The sequence below is a fragment of the Bos mutus genome, chromosome 16 (genome assembly GCF_027580195.1).
Source record: "Bos mutus isolate GX-2022 chromosome 16, NWIPB_WYAK_1.1, whole genome shotgun sequence".
In the NCBI taxonomy this organism is placed as follows: Eukaryota; Metazoa; Chordata; class Mammalia; order Artiodactyla; family Bovidae; genus Bos; species Bos mutus.
The window spans coordinates 15,226,774-15,243,208 of NC_091632.1; the positions used below are offsets into that span (position 1 = coordinate 15,226,774).

The window sequence follows — 16,435 nt, forward strand, 5'->3', positions numbered from 1 at the left end:
CTGCCTGATCCTATGAGTACTAACAGAATGGAAGGTGACCAACGCGTGTACAGAGAAAACAGTGTACAGTGCACAGATTCAGGAGAAAGTCAGCCTGGAATAGAAAATCTTCCATGACAGTCCAGCCTGGGTGGGGAAGTTGACCAGGGTGGGAGGCCACGCAGAGCATATGACAAGCAGGAGTCAGGCGCAGCACCCCTCTGTGCCACCCTACTAGGGGAGGGCAGGGAGTCCCATCCCCGCCAGATGCCTCCCCACCTAGCTTGGATATGTCCTTGGGGGTGATGACCAGGAGGGGAAATCAGACCCAGGAGCTGCAAAACCACCTGAGGGAACAGGAGATGACCTCTTCAGAAAGAGGAAAGGTATTGCGTCTCTAAATTCCAAGAACTTGGCCGAAAGGAGAGAAGACAATGCCTTTTTTAATATTTTTATTTATTTGTTTGGCCGAGCTGGGTCTTAGCTGCAGCAGGCAGGATCTTTCATTGTGGCATGTGGGATCTAGTTCTCTGACCAGGGATGGAACCAGGGGCATTGGGAGCTGGGAGTCTTAGCCACTGGGCCACCAAGGAAGTCCCGACAATGCCTTTATTATGCATATGCTAGGGGAAATGATTCTGCAAGGGAAGGTACTAGCTGCCAAAGCAGAAGCACAGCGACTCCAGCCTGACTCAGGCCTGGCTCCGCTGGAGGACCTGAGTCGGGTTCCTGCGGGGAGGGGGAGCGTCACGCTGAGGCTGGGCCACCGAGGATCCAGCCCGGAGCTCCAAAGAGGTGACCCAGGCACCCGAATGTGGAGAGAAGCCTCCTCCTGGGCAGGGTGAAAGACACCCACTCGTCGGGCTCCTCGCTGGGCCAAGGGGGGCCGTCTCTGGGCTTCACCGGGGCAGGCAGCCGGCCACGGGGTCTGGCCGCGGCAAGGGCACAAAGTTCAGGGGGCACAGCAGCAGTGGGCACACCTTCTCGTGCTCCTTCAGCGCCTCGCTCAGGTGCTTCAGCTCCTCTGTCAGCTTGCCGATCTCCCTCCGCAGCACTGTGTTTTCTTGCTCCAGGCACTCATACTCCTGAGAAGACAGGAAAGGCGCAAAATCGGCCCTGAAACCCATGCCCTTCCTCCATCCTCCCGCAGATCTAACTGTGGGCCACGAAGCTCACCTCCTTCCCTGGCAGTTTCTCCTTAACGGTGCCTGCCTCCACCCCTCGGATGTGTTTGTTCCTCTGGTTCATGTCTCTCCCCTCCCACCGGGATGAAAGGTTCTGTGAGCGCAAGTTCTATGAGGGCTTTGTTTTTTTGAATCATCTTTATTGAGGGGGGGGTGTGTGTGTGTGTGTGTGTGTGTGTGCGCTTACCTGCTCAGTCAGGTCCAACTCTTTGCAACCCCATGGACTGTAGCCCACCAGGCTCCTCTGTCCATGGGACTCTCCAGACAAGAATACTGGAATAGGTTGTCATGCCCTCCCCCAGGGGATCTTCCAGACCCAGGGACTGAACTGCTGTTTCCTGTGTCTCCTGTATTGAGGTGAATTCTTTCCCTGCTGAGCCAGAGGGGAAGCTGCTTACCGAGGTATGCTGCTGCTGCTGCTGCTAAGTCGCTTCAGTCGTGTCCGACTCTGTGCGACCCCATAGACGGCAGCCCACCAGGCTCCCTCATCCCTGGGATTCTCCAGGCAAGAACACTGGAGTGGGTTACCATTTCCTTCTCCAATGCATGAAAGTGAAAAGTGAAAGTGAAGTCGCTCAGTCGTGTCTGGCTCTTCGCAACCCCATGGCCTGCAGCCTACCAGGCTCCTCTACCCATGGGATTTTCCAGGCAAGAGTACTGGAGTGGGGTGCCATTGCCTTCTCTGTACTGAGGTATAATTCATATAAAATAAAATGCACAGACTTTATGTGTTTAGTTCAATGAGTTTTGACAAGCATAAACAACTGGTTTGATCGAGACACAGAATGTCTCCATCCATCTGGAAGTTCCCTGATCTTGCTGTAGCCACGCTTTCCAGGAAACAAACTCACTCAGAAGGACAATGTAGATCGTGGAGTGCAGTTTACTACACCGGCAGGCCCAAGGCAGAGTCTCCTCTTAGCCAAGGACCCCGACCAGTTTTGGGGAAAACCTTATATACTCCAAGTGTTCATGCCCAAATCCACCTCCCCAAATTCCCAGAAACTAGTCTGAACAAAGGAAAAGAAAGATACAGAGTTAACCTGTGATTCATATGTCTTAAGCCTAGGAAGTTAACAGTGGACAATTATCAATAGGCCTGTGGTCATACCCCAATAAGCATAATACAGTGTATGATTCTATTCAGTTACACAGATAATTAGGGTATTCTTTCAGGCAATGGAGAGTCTAGGTACAAGCCCTGGGGCTCTTCCTTCTAGGGGCCTGGTTTTCCAATTGGTATGTCATTTCCATAGATCCTGGGCATCTAGCTCCAAGTCCACAGTCTGGCTCAAGATGGAGTCCTGCTTTCAAGACGGAGCCTGTTCTGTTTCCTCCTTCAATCTCCCTCTGCAGCCAGCCACCCCTGCCCCCAGCTGCTGATCTGCTTCTGAAGGTCTGTGCTGGGTTCACTCTTCTAGACCCAGCACCCGGAAAAGTGTCTGGAACAGAACGCATGTTTGTTGAATGCTGAGTAAATGAGTGAAAAATACCTGTTGCTTTGGCTTTGCTTCAACACTCACCTAATAAGTTTCCACTGTATGAGAGTTTACAGAGGCTTAGAACTGGGGGCGGGGCGGGGGGCGGAATCAGAGAGCCCTTAGCCCAACGCACCCAGTGTTCCCTATGTAATCCCATCTCCCACATCCGACTCTCTCCTTCTTCCAAGGATACTTCCTTCTGACCGCTCTATTAGAAAGCTCCGCTTTGTACTGATCTAAAATCCTTCTCCCCTTCACACCCACCTACTGGGCTTGGTTCCACCTATGGAACCACACAGAGTACGTGCGATACTTTCTCAACATCACAGTTCTTGAAATGTGAGATGGCCCCATACCACTTCCCCTTAGGTGTTCTCTGAGCTCAACTGCCTCAGGTCCTCCCGGCTCCTTGGGTTTTAGGACTTCTGCTTCCTCTGCCCTCCTGGAGGCCATTCCCGATGTATGTTCCATTTGCCAGGGGCTCTGAGCAAACTTCCCCTAACGCAGTGCAGTGCGTGAGTCTGGGGAGGGACCGGCCATGCGGAGGGCAGCTGTCTAGAGGTAGTCTGCTCTGGGTGGGACCCACATTCAAAGCCAGCTGGCTCGAGAGATTCTTCTCCCTGAGCTTGCAGAGAAGTGCAGGATTTGCCTGCATCTGCTGCACCTCCGTCCTTGCTTGAATGACCGTTTTTTTATATTTTGGCTTAAGGGTGGGCTCTACATCCACTTCTACTGAATTTCACCCTGTTTCTTGGGCACCTTCCAGCCCAGCAAAATCATTTTGAATATTGATTGTGTCAGCTCCTGAACTGGTGATACCACACAGCTCTAAGTTTTCCCCTCATTTGATGAAGCAAGTCTTCTTTTTCTTCATTAGTAAGTCCTACAATACTCGGCCACTTGCAGAGCCTGACCTTCTTAAGGCTGACAGTCTCATTTGCATCTTGTTGAAAAGCTGTTTTCAACCATTTCTAGGTTGATTCATATGATTAGGCTTTGTCGTACCATGCATTTTCTGAGCTGGGGACCCAACCTTATTATCTTACCAGTAATGTTTAAGAAATATTACGGAAAAAGTCTGATCTTCTTACAAGTATGAAGACACATGCAAATTCTCAGCTCTCCCTCTTTGCTAAAGCTGTTCTCCTCAACAGAGCTATCTTCCTTTTTTCGAATGTGGGCCCAGCTCAAGTCCACCACCTCCAGGAAGGCTTCCCTGATTACAGCACCTAATGAAACCACATCTCTCATTATCTGTTCTCTTCAGTCTTGTATCATAGTTCAATCTTACTTATAGTAAATAAAGTCTCTCCCCAAAGATTAGAAACATATAGCAACCAGGAGCCTCTGCTACCTTCTCCTATAACCCTTCTGACTGGCCCCAGTGCCAACATCTACGACTCCTCAACATCAGTGACTCCTCAACTCTTGCCCTCGGTCTCCTCTTACCTTCTTTCCTCCCTGCCTCCCCCTTCTAGTCACCCTCCTCCCGCTCAGAACAAGGGCCCCAGAGGGGTTCCATGCAGAGGCCATTGAAGCTGTCCCTCTGCCCCCTGTCTTTCCAAGGCAGGCTCTCAGGGTGGCCTGGAATACTGTCCATGGCAGCAGGCCTCACCCACGTGCCCACAGGCTGTCCAGGGATGACTCTGGCTCCCCCAGGGAGCTGGCCACATCTGCCTGCAGCTCTCTCCCAGACCTACCACCCCCAGCTCCCCACACTCTCGTCTGGGCTTTGACCAGCTCTAGTTCTGGAGTCAGAAGTCAGTCTCCTAATGCAGTAAGAGGCCCTCCATGGGCTGGAAGGGTCTGGATGGGAGGAGGGCATGGGGGAACAGGCACCACGGGGAGCCTGCCCACAGCAGAGGCTGAGAGAGACTATAGCTCTGGGTAGCTTGCACATGCATGTGTGCAAGCGTGCACAACACGTGCACACACACACACACACACACACTCCATCCTGCAACTGGAAATGCTCTTCACTCCAAGTAAAATGGAGAACACGTTTGAATGGTCCCATCCCTGGTGGCTCAGATGGTAAAGAATCCACCTGCAATGCAGGAGACCTGGGTTCGATCCCTGGGTGGGGAAGATCCCCTAGAGGAGGGCATGGCAACCCACTCCAGTACTCTTGCCTGGAGAGTCCTCATGGACAGAGAAGCTGGGTGGGCTACCGTCCATGGGGTCGCAAAGAGTCGGACACAACTGAGAAACTAAGGACAGCACAGTGAGCTAAGATTTTAACTGGATTCCAAAGAACAGACTCCTTCCTGTGGCAGAATATTCCAAATGCCTTTGTGTGGTTACTGAACTGTGTGGCAAGATGCTCGTGAATGTCTGAGCTTTCCCTCTGGAAGCCACGGGGGCCACACTGCCTAAGTCCTCTGCTTGCCCCAAACCCCCGCTCAGAAAGGCCACAGAGTGGGCGCCCAGCAGGTCCCCTGGCTGCCTTCTCCCTGGGGACTTTCTCTTCTGGGACTTAAGTTTTATTCATAAATCTGCCAGAGGGGGCTTTTTATCGGGCTGAGGGCATAAAAAGAGAAGAAGTCAAAATCTTCTTCAGGCAAGACCAGTTTCACAAAAATAAAAAAGGGGAGTGGGGAAGAGGAGGTGGGAACACTGAGTGGGTACAGAGGGAATGAGGAAGACCCTCTTCAGCCTGGGGAGAATCACCTGGACTTAATGTGTGTGTAAGACAAGCCAAGAACGTTAGACCCTTTGTTATTTCCAAAGAGATGATCAGTCTAGCTCTGATCTTGCTGACTCTTGAGTCTCCTGCCCTGGGAGGGTTTGAGGTCACCAGGCTGCCTTCTCTGGGTATTTGCAGGACACAGTCACAGAGCAGAGACTAGAATGGGAGGTGGCGAAATCACTGCAAATCCAAGTTCTGCCTTGGAAATTAAGCTGTTTCGGGCAGTGATTCCCAACTGGGGCAATCTTGGCAGTCCCCAGGGGACATTGGGAGCGGCTGGAGACAGCCTGGGTGGTGACAGCTGCAAAGGGGGCACCACTGCCTCTAGAGGGTAGAGGGTTGAGCACAGATGCTGCTCAATGTCCTAGGGTACACAGGACACCCTCCCCAACCCAGTGAGGAAATAGCTGACCCCAAATGTCAATAGCACTGGGCTTGAGAAACCCTGGTTGAGCACCTAAGAGAGGCTGATTGAGGACTGAGGTGCTGTCTGGGTGGGGAGAGATTTGGAGTCTAAGATGCCTTTGACGCAAAGACTGGTATGTGGGAACCAGGGGCCAGAGATGATAACTAAGGCGGGAAGGGAATGAGGGGAAGGGAAAGGCCATCAGGAGGACACAGACCCTCTTTCACAAGTGAGGCAACCGAGGCTCAGAGGTACAGCGACTCTTCCAAGGTCATACATACTTGGGACCTGATCCCTAACCCCAAGATCAGCCGCAGCTCTCACGCAATGATAGAAATTCTGCTTTTGCTTGGCAGTGCCTGGGCCCAAACTTCCCCCATGGCGGTTACCAGCAGGAAAGGACTACTCAAACTCAGGATTTTACAATAAGTCTCTTCCCAAGCCTTAAGCTCATATGCTTCCCAGCAGAAAAATTGTGTCACCAGCCCAGGGCGGTACAAATTAGTGTCATCATCACTTTCTAAACCCACTGAGGACTGACATGAAGCATTCTCTTAGAACACGCAATATCTGAAAACACCAGGGCAACACACACCACAATCATATTGCCCAAGACAGTTGTCAGTTTGTGACATTTAGGGCTCCTGAGGATGGCACTGCTGCCTTCCTTTTCTGGCTCAAAATCCTTTCTCAGTCTGACATCTCCGGGTGCCTGGCTTGAACCAGTGTGACCCACTTCTGACACATTCGCAACAGGCCTTAGAGGCCCGGACCGTCTTCTTGGTTCCCATCTGTGAATGTGGACCCAGGTCGTGTGCCTAGTGTTCAGAGATGAATACGGGCTCAAAATCCCCGAGAGAAGGGTAAGTGGTTTGACTGGGTGACTTGAAAAGCCACAGTGAACAGTAAGGCACACAGATACATGCTAGGAACCGCTTCTGGTCACCACAGTGTGGCTTCCAGAAACACCCGCCCGCGGGGGAACTCAGACAACCCTGAAGAGTGAGCCTGGCCTCTCCCTGGCTCTGCCTGCCCAGGCGCCCCTCCCAACCTGCCCTTGGGGGGGGGGTCCTGCCTGATGGGATAGCTCCCCCATCTTTGGCGCTGGAGAGCTGGGGAAGGAGGAGGGCGCCTGAGAGACTTGTAACAGCTGGGACTAGAGGAGACCTTTCTGCATGTTGGAGGGAAGAGAGGCTCAAGAACTGAGTGGGCAGGACAGGATGATGGGAATTTTTAAACACATCCTGCTCTAAATATTCCCCTTCACAGTGCTCAGGAAAGGCAAATAAAGAGCTCGTGTTAAATGGAGATATTTAGCAATGGCAGCCCACAAGATGGGATAGAGGAATTTATGGGATAAAGGCTTTACTCAAGGGGATTTCCCTGGCGGTCTACTGGCTAAGATTCCATGCTTCCACTGCAGAGCAGTGTGGGTTCAAGTCCTGGTCCAGGAATTTAAAATCCCACAGGTTGCAGGTTTAGCCAAAAAAACCCCGCTTTACTTTACTCTTAGGACGGGTGGGCTCCTCTCCTCGGGGAATCACAGGGCAGTTGTGACTGTCAGGTGGTGGGTTTCATGGCCCCTCAATGTCTCCCAACGCGCTGGCCGCATTCCGAGTCTGAGGAGGAGGTTTCCAATCACCTCTTACTTCTCCCAACCTAGACGTGGCCCGGGAGCCCCAGGGAGCCCACGGGGCTTTCAGCTGTGACCCACAGCAGTGTGCAAGGTCCCCTGCCCGCAACCCACTGGAGCACGAATTATTCATCACCACACGCCTGAAGCAGACATCTCACTGTCAATGTGCAGATGTTCGTCAAAGTTTGAAAACTAGTCACCAAGGTGGCTACTGCCACCAGCAACCAACGACACTTGTGTGCAGCTAGTGACGGCAAAGGGCTTGTGTGGTCCGTATGGAACCACTGTCCTGGCCTCCTTGACACTGTATTTCCCAACAAAACTCGCCATGGTGCGTGATTCTGATCCATCCTGGCAGCTCCCCAGAGAAAGAGGGGAGGCCGTGGTCATCTATGGAGGCCCTGGGTTTCAGAGCAATCAGCCCCGTTTCTGGAAAGAGCAGCTGGCACGGTTATGTCTATGGATAGCAGAACAAGCTATGAAGGGTCCTCCACCCACTGTTCTAAGAGGGATTAGGCAGGAGAAAATGTGACGAACCACCCTTAAGTTTCCCAGACGTCAAGTTCATTTGGTTATCAAATCCCACAATGACAGAAATTGAGAGAGACCCATCTCTTTTTTTTGAAGCTGTAGTATTCATGTTACCTTCCATGGTATACAGAATAAGTTCCAGGCTTTCTGAACTAATCAATACAATTAATAAAAATCCCCTAACTCAGCTGGGAAAGAATCCACCTGCAATGCGGGAGACCTGGGTTTGATCCCTGGGTTGGGAAGATCCCCTGGAGAAGGGAAAGGCTACCCACTCCACTATTCTGGCCTGGAGAATTCCATGGACTATATAGTCCATGGGGTCGCAAAGAGTCGGACACAACTGAGCAACTTTCACTTCAGTTTCACTTTAAGACTCTTATACCTCCCCAGGACAGGAATGAGATCTGATTCCTCTCCTTGTGACCCAGTGGTAGTGCCTTGCTGGCAATGGTTCTTATTTAACATTTGTTGAGGGATTTCCCTGGGAATCCAGTGGCTAAGGCTTTGTGTTCTCAATACAGGGGGCCGGGGTTCCATCCCTGGTAAGGGAACTAGATCCAGTATGCTGCAACTAAGAGTTGTCATGCTGCAATGAAGATCAAAGATTCCAAATGCTGCAACTAAGATCTGGTATATCCAAATAAATAGATAAAAATAAAAATTTAAAAATATATATCTGTTGAATGAATCTACTTGACCTTGTTCCACAAAAGATCTTATCCAAGTCATTTAGTCACCTCTGCACACATAATCACAGAGGTCTTAAAACCGAGTATCCTCTGGTGCGTTTTGATATTAATATACCCATCTCCAACTAGAAGCTCTTCGAGAGGAAGGGCCCAGCTGTCAGGCTGGCGCATGTGCTCTGAACATAGGGCTGTGCACTGACTGAGCCACAAATCCCTTCTGGGGGTTGTTTGGTAACATGAGGCTAGAACCAGGCTTGCTTCAGGAGCAAGGGGAGGGAAGAAAGGAGGCAAAAGACATCCCAATTCTTCTGAGGAATTTTACAGAACAATCCAGTCTGGGACAGGCTTTCCCAGACCCTGGTTTGAAGGTCCTAATCTCTTTCTACAATGCAGGCTTCCTACTTTCAAGAAAGAATCTAGCATTTATAATGTATGGCCCTCTGTGAATTTACATCAGTGGGTCTCCTCTCTCTGGAGGCTGTGCATTCTAAATCTGTTCTCTGCTCACTGTGAAGGGGTTTTTAGAGGCAGTCATTTCCTACTCATAACACCCCAAAGTCTCCAATGCTGTCAACACCCTCAGACTGGCCGTGCTGAGACCATCTACAGCCAGAAAGACTGGCAGGAAACTGCTGAACCAAAACCCTTAATGATCACATCAATCCTGTGTAAAGATGAGCACAGAGCTGCCGTCGATTCCTTGGACAGATCCTGGATGCCTTCTACATCACTTCCTGACATGGAGTGGTTCCCGAGTCCTGGCTTCGAGATTATGTGGGATAATCCACAGGGATGGCAGGAAAGGAAAGAGTCTAGCATCACCCTCAGGTTCCTGATTGGGGTGATGGGTCGATGGTTCATTAGCTTCATATTACAATTTGAAGACAGCTGAGAAGAGGAAGTCTCAGGATGAGCAATCCCACTATTATGGCCAGGCTGCCACCAAGGAGCCTGAGGGGACCCATTTGGAGGCCTCGAAGCAGACCCTGGAGGTGTGGGGTTAGGGCCAGGACAGAGGTCTTGTTGCAGTGATCACTGCCTACCTGAGGGTAAGCGATGCTGGGAGCTGACAGATCAACAGATTAAATCTCCCAGGTGAGAGGAAAAAAGGGTAGAGTCTGAAAGCATGGTCAGCACCAACATTTGAGAAAACAGACAAGTAGAAAGGTGGACAAAGAAACAGAAAAAAGCGGTTAAGAGGGTCAGGAGAAATAGGAAGCTAAAGACCTTGAGGGGGGACTTCCCTGGTGGCCCACTGGCTAAGACTGCACACTTCCAATGCAGGGGTCCCGGGTTCAATCCCTGGTCAGGGAACTAGATTCCACATGCTGCAACTATAAGATCCTGCATGCTGCAATGAAGACTGAAAAACCTGAGCGCTGCGACTGAGACCTGGCACAGCCAAAGGAATAAATGCAAATAAATACTCTTTTAAAGTTGTAAAAATAAAGAAGCTAAAGACCGTGAAAGAATGTTCCAAGAAGCTGTCAGAAGTCCCAGCAAGGTCAAGGATCAGGGGACTAGAAGGAGGTCCCTGGACCGGGCAGTGCCAGGACACTAGCGGACTCAGTGGAGCCGTTTCTGTAGGAAATTTGCATGTCTGTGTGTGTGTGTGTGTGTGTGTGTGTGTTTGGGGAGCAGAAAGGATATCACAGTGGCCTGGGAAATAAATGGGAACTGGGGACATCGAGACAGCAGGTCTCTTTTCAAGAAGCAGGGAGGGACTTCCCTGGTGGTCGGGTGGTCCGTGCTCCCAATGCAGGGGGCCCAGGTTCCACCCCTGGTCAGGGAACTAGATCCCACATACCATGAAAATAGATCCTGTCTGCCAAATAAATTCAATAATTTTTTTTTTTTAAGAAGCAGGTAAATAAAGGAGGGAAAGAAAGGACACGGGGCACTAGCTTGAAAGGGAGTTAGGATCAAAAGGAAGTTTCCTCGCTTTAAAACTAAAAGAGAACTGTGAGATACAACCAGTGAGGGAGCAATGAAGACACCAGAGAGGGAAGACTCGAACGCTGGGCTGGAGGGAGGCAGTGGGATTAGACGTGCCCGTGGCCGAAGTGGCGATGACCAGGGCGCAGCCTCGAGGCCACCACCCTGCAGGGGCGGAGGACCACTCCCTGCCGTGGCCCTCACGTGGCTCAGCCCCAAACACCTGCTCACCTCGTGGAGTTTGTCAGCCTTCTGGGTCTGCTTCTTCCGACTTCTCTGAGCAGCAACTCGGTTTTTCTCCCTCCTCCGGACCTTCCTGTCATCATCCTCAGGGCTCTGGGGGAAAGGTCGTGGTCAGGTGGGATGCTGAGGCCCCTCCCCGCCCCTCCTCTGCCCGCTCTCTTCATCCAGCCCTGCTCGTGGAGTGTCACCGTGTTCGTTGCAGTCACAGCAGCGCTTGCTGCTCCATCAGCAGGGGAACAGTGGCCCCGCGTCGAGGGAGCACTAGCCATGAGCTATGGCTGGGTTAGCTGCTACCCCGCCCCTGCCACCCCCGAGACCTGTGTGGTGGGACTGCCATCTAAAAGATGAGGAATAAGAAACTCCGAGAGGTTGAGGAACTTGCTCCAGGTATCACAGCTAGTGGGGGGCCGAACGGGAAGTGGAACTCACGTCTGCTGGACTCCAAACCAACGTTCTCAAACCTTTCCCCCACCCCACGGGGTGTGTGCCTGGAAGAGGTGTGGTGCTGGTGTGCAACTGAGGACGGGAAAGGCAGAAGGCGGCTGCTATCTGGGACTTGCCGTGGGCCAGGCCTTCCGCCAACACACACAAACAGGTACTTTTGACACTGTGTGCAAATCACAACTACGCTGGTTACTGATTGTAATCATGCAACTCTCCTAACACACCAAGTGGTCCTAAATGCCACAGGCAGCTCATCCCTTTGAACAGTGTTTGACTGACATTTTATTTCACAGGTCAGAGCAATTTGAATCCTAAATTGATGATGTGTCTTGAAAGCTCTTAGCTATACATGAGATTTGTTTGTGGGGTCGCACAGGGTCGGACACGACTAAAGCGACTTAGCAGCAGCAGCAGCAGCAGTCAAGTCCTTCAAGAGTTATTCTGAAAAGGCAGGCAGAAAAATGCACCTACAATGGTAAAAAGCACTTCATCCAGTTATAGAAAACAGAGGAGGGGTATAGTATTTGCTTCCCAGAGACCTATGAGAAGATTCCATAGAAATACTACCTTTAAAGAGTTTCAAGATCAAGAAATCAGTGGGATACAAACACAGGAAAGCTACTCAGTTATTACTATTAATGGAAAGCAAATATTGATAACATGAAATAACAGATGTTTTCAGATATCATTTTATCTGGTCTAATATTCCAAATAATAAAGATACATATCTCCCCAAGTTACAGTGAGTAGAGAATTTTCAGCATATGCAAGAAAATAAAGCTATGAAAGGAAAAGAAGAAAGAATGTGACATAGAGAAGTGGCCTGAAGACAGTGTTTAAGGGACACAAGATGTTAAGATGCAGTCTTTAAGAGGCAAAGAAGGCTTGGTGGAGGTAATCAGAACACAGCAGGGAGTCTGACAAACAGAACTTTAGCTTTAGAAATACAGGGTCTTGGTTTTGTCTCTTACTAGCAATATGGCCTTGGGTAAATGACTTACACTCTCTGATTTTTCAATTTTCTCATTTGTTGTAAGTGTGATTCATTCATTCTTTCAGTAAGTATTAACTGAGTACCTGCCATGTGCCAGGCACTGTCTTGGGCACTAGAGACGCATGCCCTGAACAAGTGGTCAGTAATCTCTGCCATGATCATCCTAACAGCCCAGTGCTTGGAGCTGCATAAGATAAAACTAGATTTTATCCCAAAGCGCCACATGGTGTGTCTTCAATAACCTCTGTTGAGACTGCTATTTTCTGCTGAGTCCCTTATAGCACTCATCACCAAATCATGCCTCTCTGGTCCTCATTGGAGATTCATAAGGCACAAGGGAGGAGCATGCATCCTGCCCTGTAAAAGTGGACACTCCAAACTGGATTTATCACCTACCACATGGTCGGACCTGACAACCAGCAGAAACATTTAATTAAGGCAGAAAGAGAGCAGCAAAATGTTGAGATATTCATATATTACTAACCATATCTCTATTAGTCCTCATAAAAATCACAAGAAGTTATATTATATTGATTTTTACATGTGGAGAAACTGAGGCTCAGAGAGGTGAAGCAGATTCCCCAAGGCTACTCAGCCTGTGTGTGGCAACGCTGAGGCCCAGACTCAGCTGTGTGACTCCCTAGCGTCACCCGATGACATTCTGTACCAGGCTCCTAACTGAGAAGCAGGGCATAACCCTGAAAAGACTCGGTCCTAACGTAGTTGAGTGGGAAGTTCTCGGTCTGCCGTCCCTACCGGCAACCTTGTGTGTTTCCCCGAGTAAGCGGCTGTAAACACGGTGGTGGACAGCGCAGAGGACCTGGCGCCCGCCGAGGGCTCTCCACCCGCCCTGAGGTTGGAGTCTGCCCACCTCGGGCCGCCACCTCGCGTCCCTGGGCCATTCGGGAGGCCGCCGGAGGAGAGTACATGCTGAGATTGCCTGGGCACGAGCCGCCCCTCGGAGCGGAATTTCCCCTCTCCACACCTTGGCCCCAGCTCGGCGCGGCGGGGAAGGACCACGCGCTCCGGCGATGGGGTGGCAGCCGGCGGCGGCGCACGGATGGCGACACCTAGGGAGGCCCGGACCCCACGTGCCGGGCAGCGTGGACAGTGCCCAGCCCTACCAGGCGTCGGCGCCCTCTGACCTCTGCTCCTCCCAGGCTCAGGAGCCCAGGCACCATCCCGGACTCTCCAGGCACCTGGCGTGCGCTCGGGGCGGCCGGGCAGAGGCGCACAGCGGGCTCCCCGCGCGCCTCCCACGCCGCTCGCGTCCGGCTCCCGCATTGCCCTCCACCCCTGCTCCTATCAGTCCCCAGCCGGGAGCCCCAGCACCCACCTCCTCGCGCCCCTCGTAGCGCGCCCACCACTCCCCCCAACCCGAGCATCCCCCCGAGCCTCTATCTAGCTCGCTACCTGTGGCCGCGCCTGGTTCCCGGGCGCCGAGACGCTCCTGTGCAGGACGCTGCCGGCCGCCGGGAGCCCTTGCGACATGCCGGGCGCTGCTCCGGCCCGGCCCGGCCCGCCGCGCAGCCTCGCGGACGAGCGGCCGCGCGGCCCGGCGCGCCCTGCACGCGGGGCGCTGCCTACCGACTCCCTCGGGCCGCACGCATCCCTGCGCCCCCGCACCTGCGGGCCGCCGCCTCGGCCCCGCCCCCCGGGCTTCCCGCTCCCCCGGCTCCGCCGCGCGGCGCCCGGGTTTCCCCACCCCCGGTCCCAGCGCGCCGTCCTTCCCGTCCCCGAGTCCGCCCCGCCCCGCCTTCTCCCACCCCCGCTCCGTTTCCTCCTCTCCCCGCCCTCTCGCCGCACCCCGGGGTCCCAAATCCCACCGCTGCCGCAGCTTTCCGCTGGGCCCCCCCTTCTTCGTGGAAGTCACGTGGTGGCTCCGAACCCAGAAGGGAGCGCGAAGCTCCCCCACCAGAAGCGAGGCTGGGACAGGTTGCGGTCGTGGAGGCGCGGCGCAGCCCTGGGGGGCGTCTCTCGGCCGCTCTCGGAGAACTCGGGCTGAGAAACTCCAGTGGGCGGTTTGGGGGGTCGGTGTTTTTTTTCCCGGTCCCATAACGGCACCTTCCTGCGCATCCGCCCGCCTTTCCCCCTCACCCCCGCGCCCGGGCGCAGGGGTCACAGTCTCGGGGGACTTTCTCTGCGCTGCGGTCGGTCACGCTCCCTCCCTCCGGGGCCCCACCGGGGAGACGCAGGCCTGTGTACCCTGAGACCCACGGGGCACCCCGGGGCCTTTCTGAGGAGAGCACCTTCTCTCTCCTCTCGCCAGTTCCGCGGGGCAGTGGGAGGGAACCAGGCGGGGCGGCCCCGGAGGGTGAATTCCCTTGGGGAGGATGGCGAGGAAGATTGTCCTGGAGATTTCATAGTGGCTGGGCTTCCCCGGAGCCTGGCTGGCACGGGGGGACGTCCCTGGTACACAGGATCGGGGATCTGGACCCTGCGCGCTAACGTGAAATGGACCCGATGCTTTTTCTCTCCCAAGGTTCAAGTGGCGGATGCTCTGCCCACCAGGTTAAGATGCGGGACTTCGTGCTAGACAGAGGCCGAGGCTTTCTCCCTCCACCTGCCTGCCAGTTAAAAGATGCAAAGTCAAGCGATGTTGTACGTGGTCCCAGCAAAGGGGAAAAAAAAAAAAAAAAGGTGGTTATGGGTTTGTGGTCTGCATACTGTGAGCACCGGGAAGGAAAGATAACCGCGAACCTGGGCCGGCGGGTGGGAACCAGAATCAGGAGGTCAGACGTGCCTTCCTAGTGTGGTCGCTTAAGCTTTCAGGCTCCAGGTTCGTGGGCAGCCGTGGGGATGAAGGCGGGGTAGGTGGGGTGAGGGGTCGGGCACTTGTGACTCCCAGTCTAGTGCACGTGGCTCTCCGCGCCAGGTTTAAGACTCTTGCAAAAGTTTTGAGATGCAGCTGGCTAGAGGGCAGGGAAGCAAGTGGTGATTCTTGTCTGTGTGTAGAGGCTTGGACCAGCTGAGAGGAGGGTGGAGGTGCACGCGGGTCGCGGGAGGACAGAGGGTGGACGCCCCGCACGATTAAGGCTGCACAGCGGCGGAGCCCTTTCTCCGTCCACCTGGATTTCTCTTTTCATGTCCTTTTATCCTTTTCTTTGCTCAGCAGAACTCATGGTTGCCCTGGGGCTATTATTCTGCCTCTCATCCAGGTACACACGACGTGCTGTGCGTAGAAAAGGCTCCAAACACGATCAGTGTATGTATTGTTGTAGGTCAACTGAGAGGGGCTCCTTCTTGGAAAACTCGGCACGACTCCAATAAAGACAGGGAAATCTCCGGGTCAAGTAGCCTTTAATGTTTAGAAACACTTTCATCCCCCAGTGTCGTTTCTGACCGAAGAGCAAGGTGAAAACGCAAGGACATTTAGGTGCACTCCCACACTTCATTCGAGATATTGCTCCTTTTCTGGTCTCGCTGAACCCATCGCGTTCTAAGTCCTTTGGGTTCTACCTTCCTCCTCTTCCCCCAGGGAGGCTGGAACCCTGCCCCAGTACACAAGAACTCTTCACACAGGGATGGACCTACAGTTTCAGTTACTCAGGGCTTTCCTCAAATATATTAAAAGGAAGAGTCCTGGTTAATTAGTGAGAACTTACAGAACGCATTAATTTGACCTACATGTACATCAAAAGGAATGAATGAAATAATGATAGAAAATAAAATCAGGAAGATAAAGCAGAATTAAATCTTTTATCAAAGCCCTGGGGATAAGACAAAGTGGAGAGAATTTTCTAAGATGAAGGTGATAGGAAAAACCACATTGATAGATCTGAACAGTGTAACAGTGTTAAATTGCCTCAGGTGACAGTATAACTAGACATTTTAAACCAGCAGATGGGGAAAAATATTCACAGTAAATCTGACAGTGTTAAAAATCTTTATTATATATACAGCACATGAAAAAAAATAAGAAAAATATTGAGACAACCTCCTAAAGGTAAATAGCAACTGACACAAACTGGCATTCTCCAACAGAGAAAACAATCAAGGAAAATAGATGTAGGAAAAATACATGTTAAAGTAATATGACCTTTAAATTAAAATATTAATATCAAAAGAAAAAGTTGTGAAAGTGTGGTGAAATTGGTGCTCTCATATTGCACTGGTATCCTTGTAAATTGGTAGAAAGCATTGGAAAGCAGTTCTATTGTAATTTTCAAGAATCGTGCAAGACATCACTTTTGACTTAGTTTCCCTAGGAAACTTCTAGAA

The 16,435-nt window shown here is 52.1% G+C and overlaps 1 protein-coding gene across 1 annotated transcript; it reads right to left on the reverse strand.

Annotated features, from left to right (window-relative positions):
* Positions 1–416: 416 nt before the first annotated feature.
* BATF3 (basic leucine zipper ATF-like transcription factor 3) lies at positions 417–13,909 on the reverse strand. Its single transcript, XM_070384444.1, has 3 exons — positions 13,628–13,909; positions 10,765–10,869; positions 417–1,064 (listed from the first exon to the last, which is right to left on the reverse strand). The coding sequence occupies exons 1-3, from the start codon at positions 13,703–13,705 to the stop codon at positions 879–881; spliced, it is 369 nt and encodes a 122-aa protein (XP_070240545.1). The 5' UTR covers positions 13,706–13,909; the 3' UTR covers positions 417–878.
* Between the last annotated feature and the right edge of the window lie 2,526 nt (positions 13,910–16,435).

What these genes read in the sequence shown, in the direction of transcription:
- BATF3 (XM_070384444.1), bottom strand. Translation starts at nt 13,705, where the DNA reads ATGTCGCAAGGGCTCCCGGCGGCCGGCAGCGTCCTGCACAGGAGCGTC. An exon ending in GGAACCAGGCGCGGCCACAG is followed by an intron (nt 10,870 to 13,627) that starts GTAGCGAGCTAG and finishes CCTTTCCCCCAG; the next exon opens with AGCCCTGAGGATGATGACAG. An exon ending in AGGCTGACAAACTCCACGAG is followed by an intron (nt 1,065 to 10,764) that starts GTGAGCAGGTGT and finishes CTGTCTTCTCAG; the next exon opens with GAGTATGAGTGCCTGGAGCA.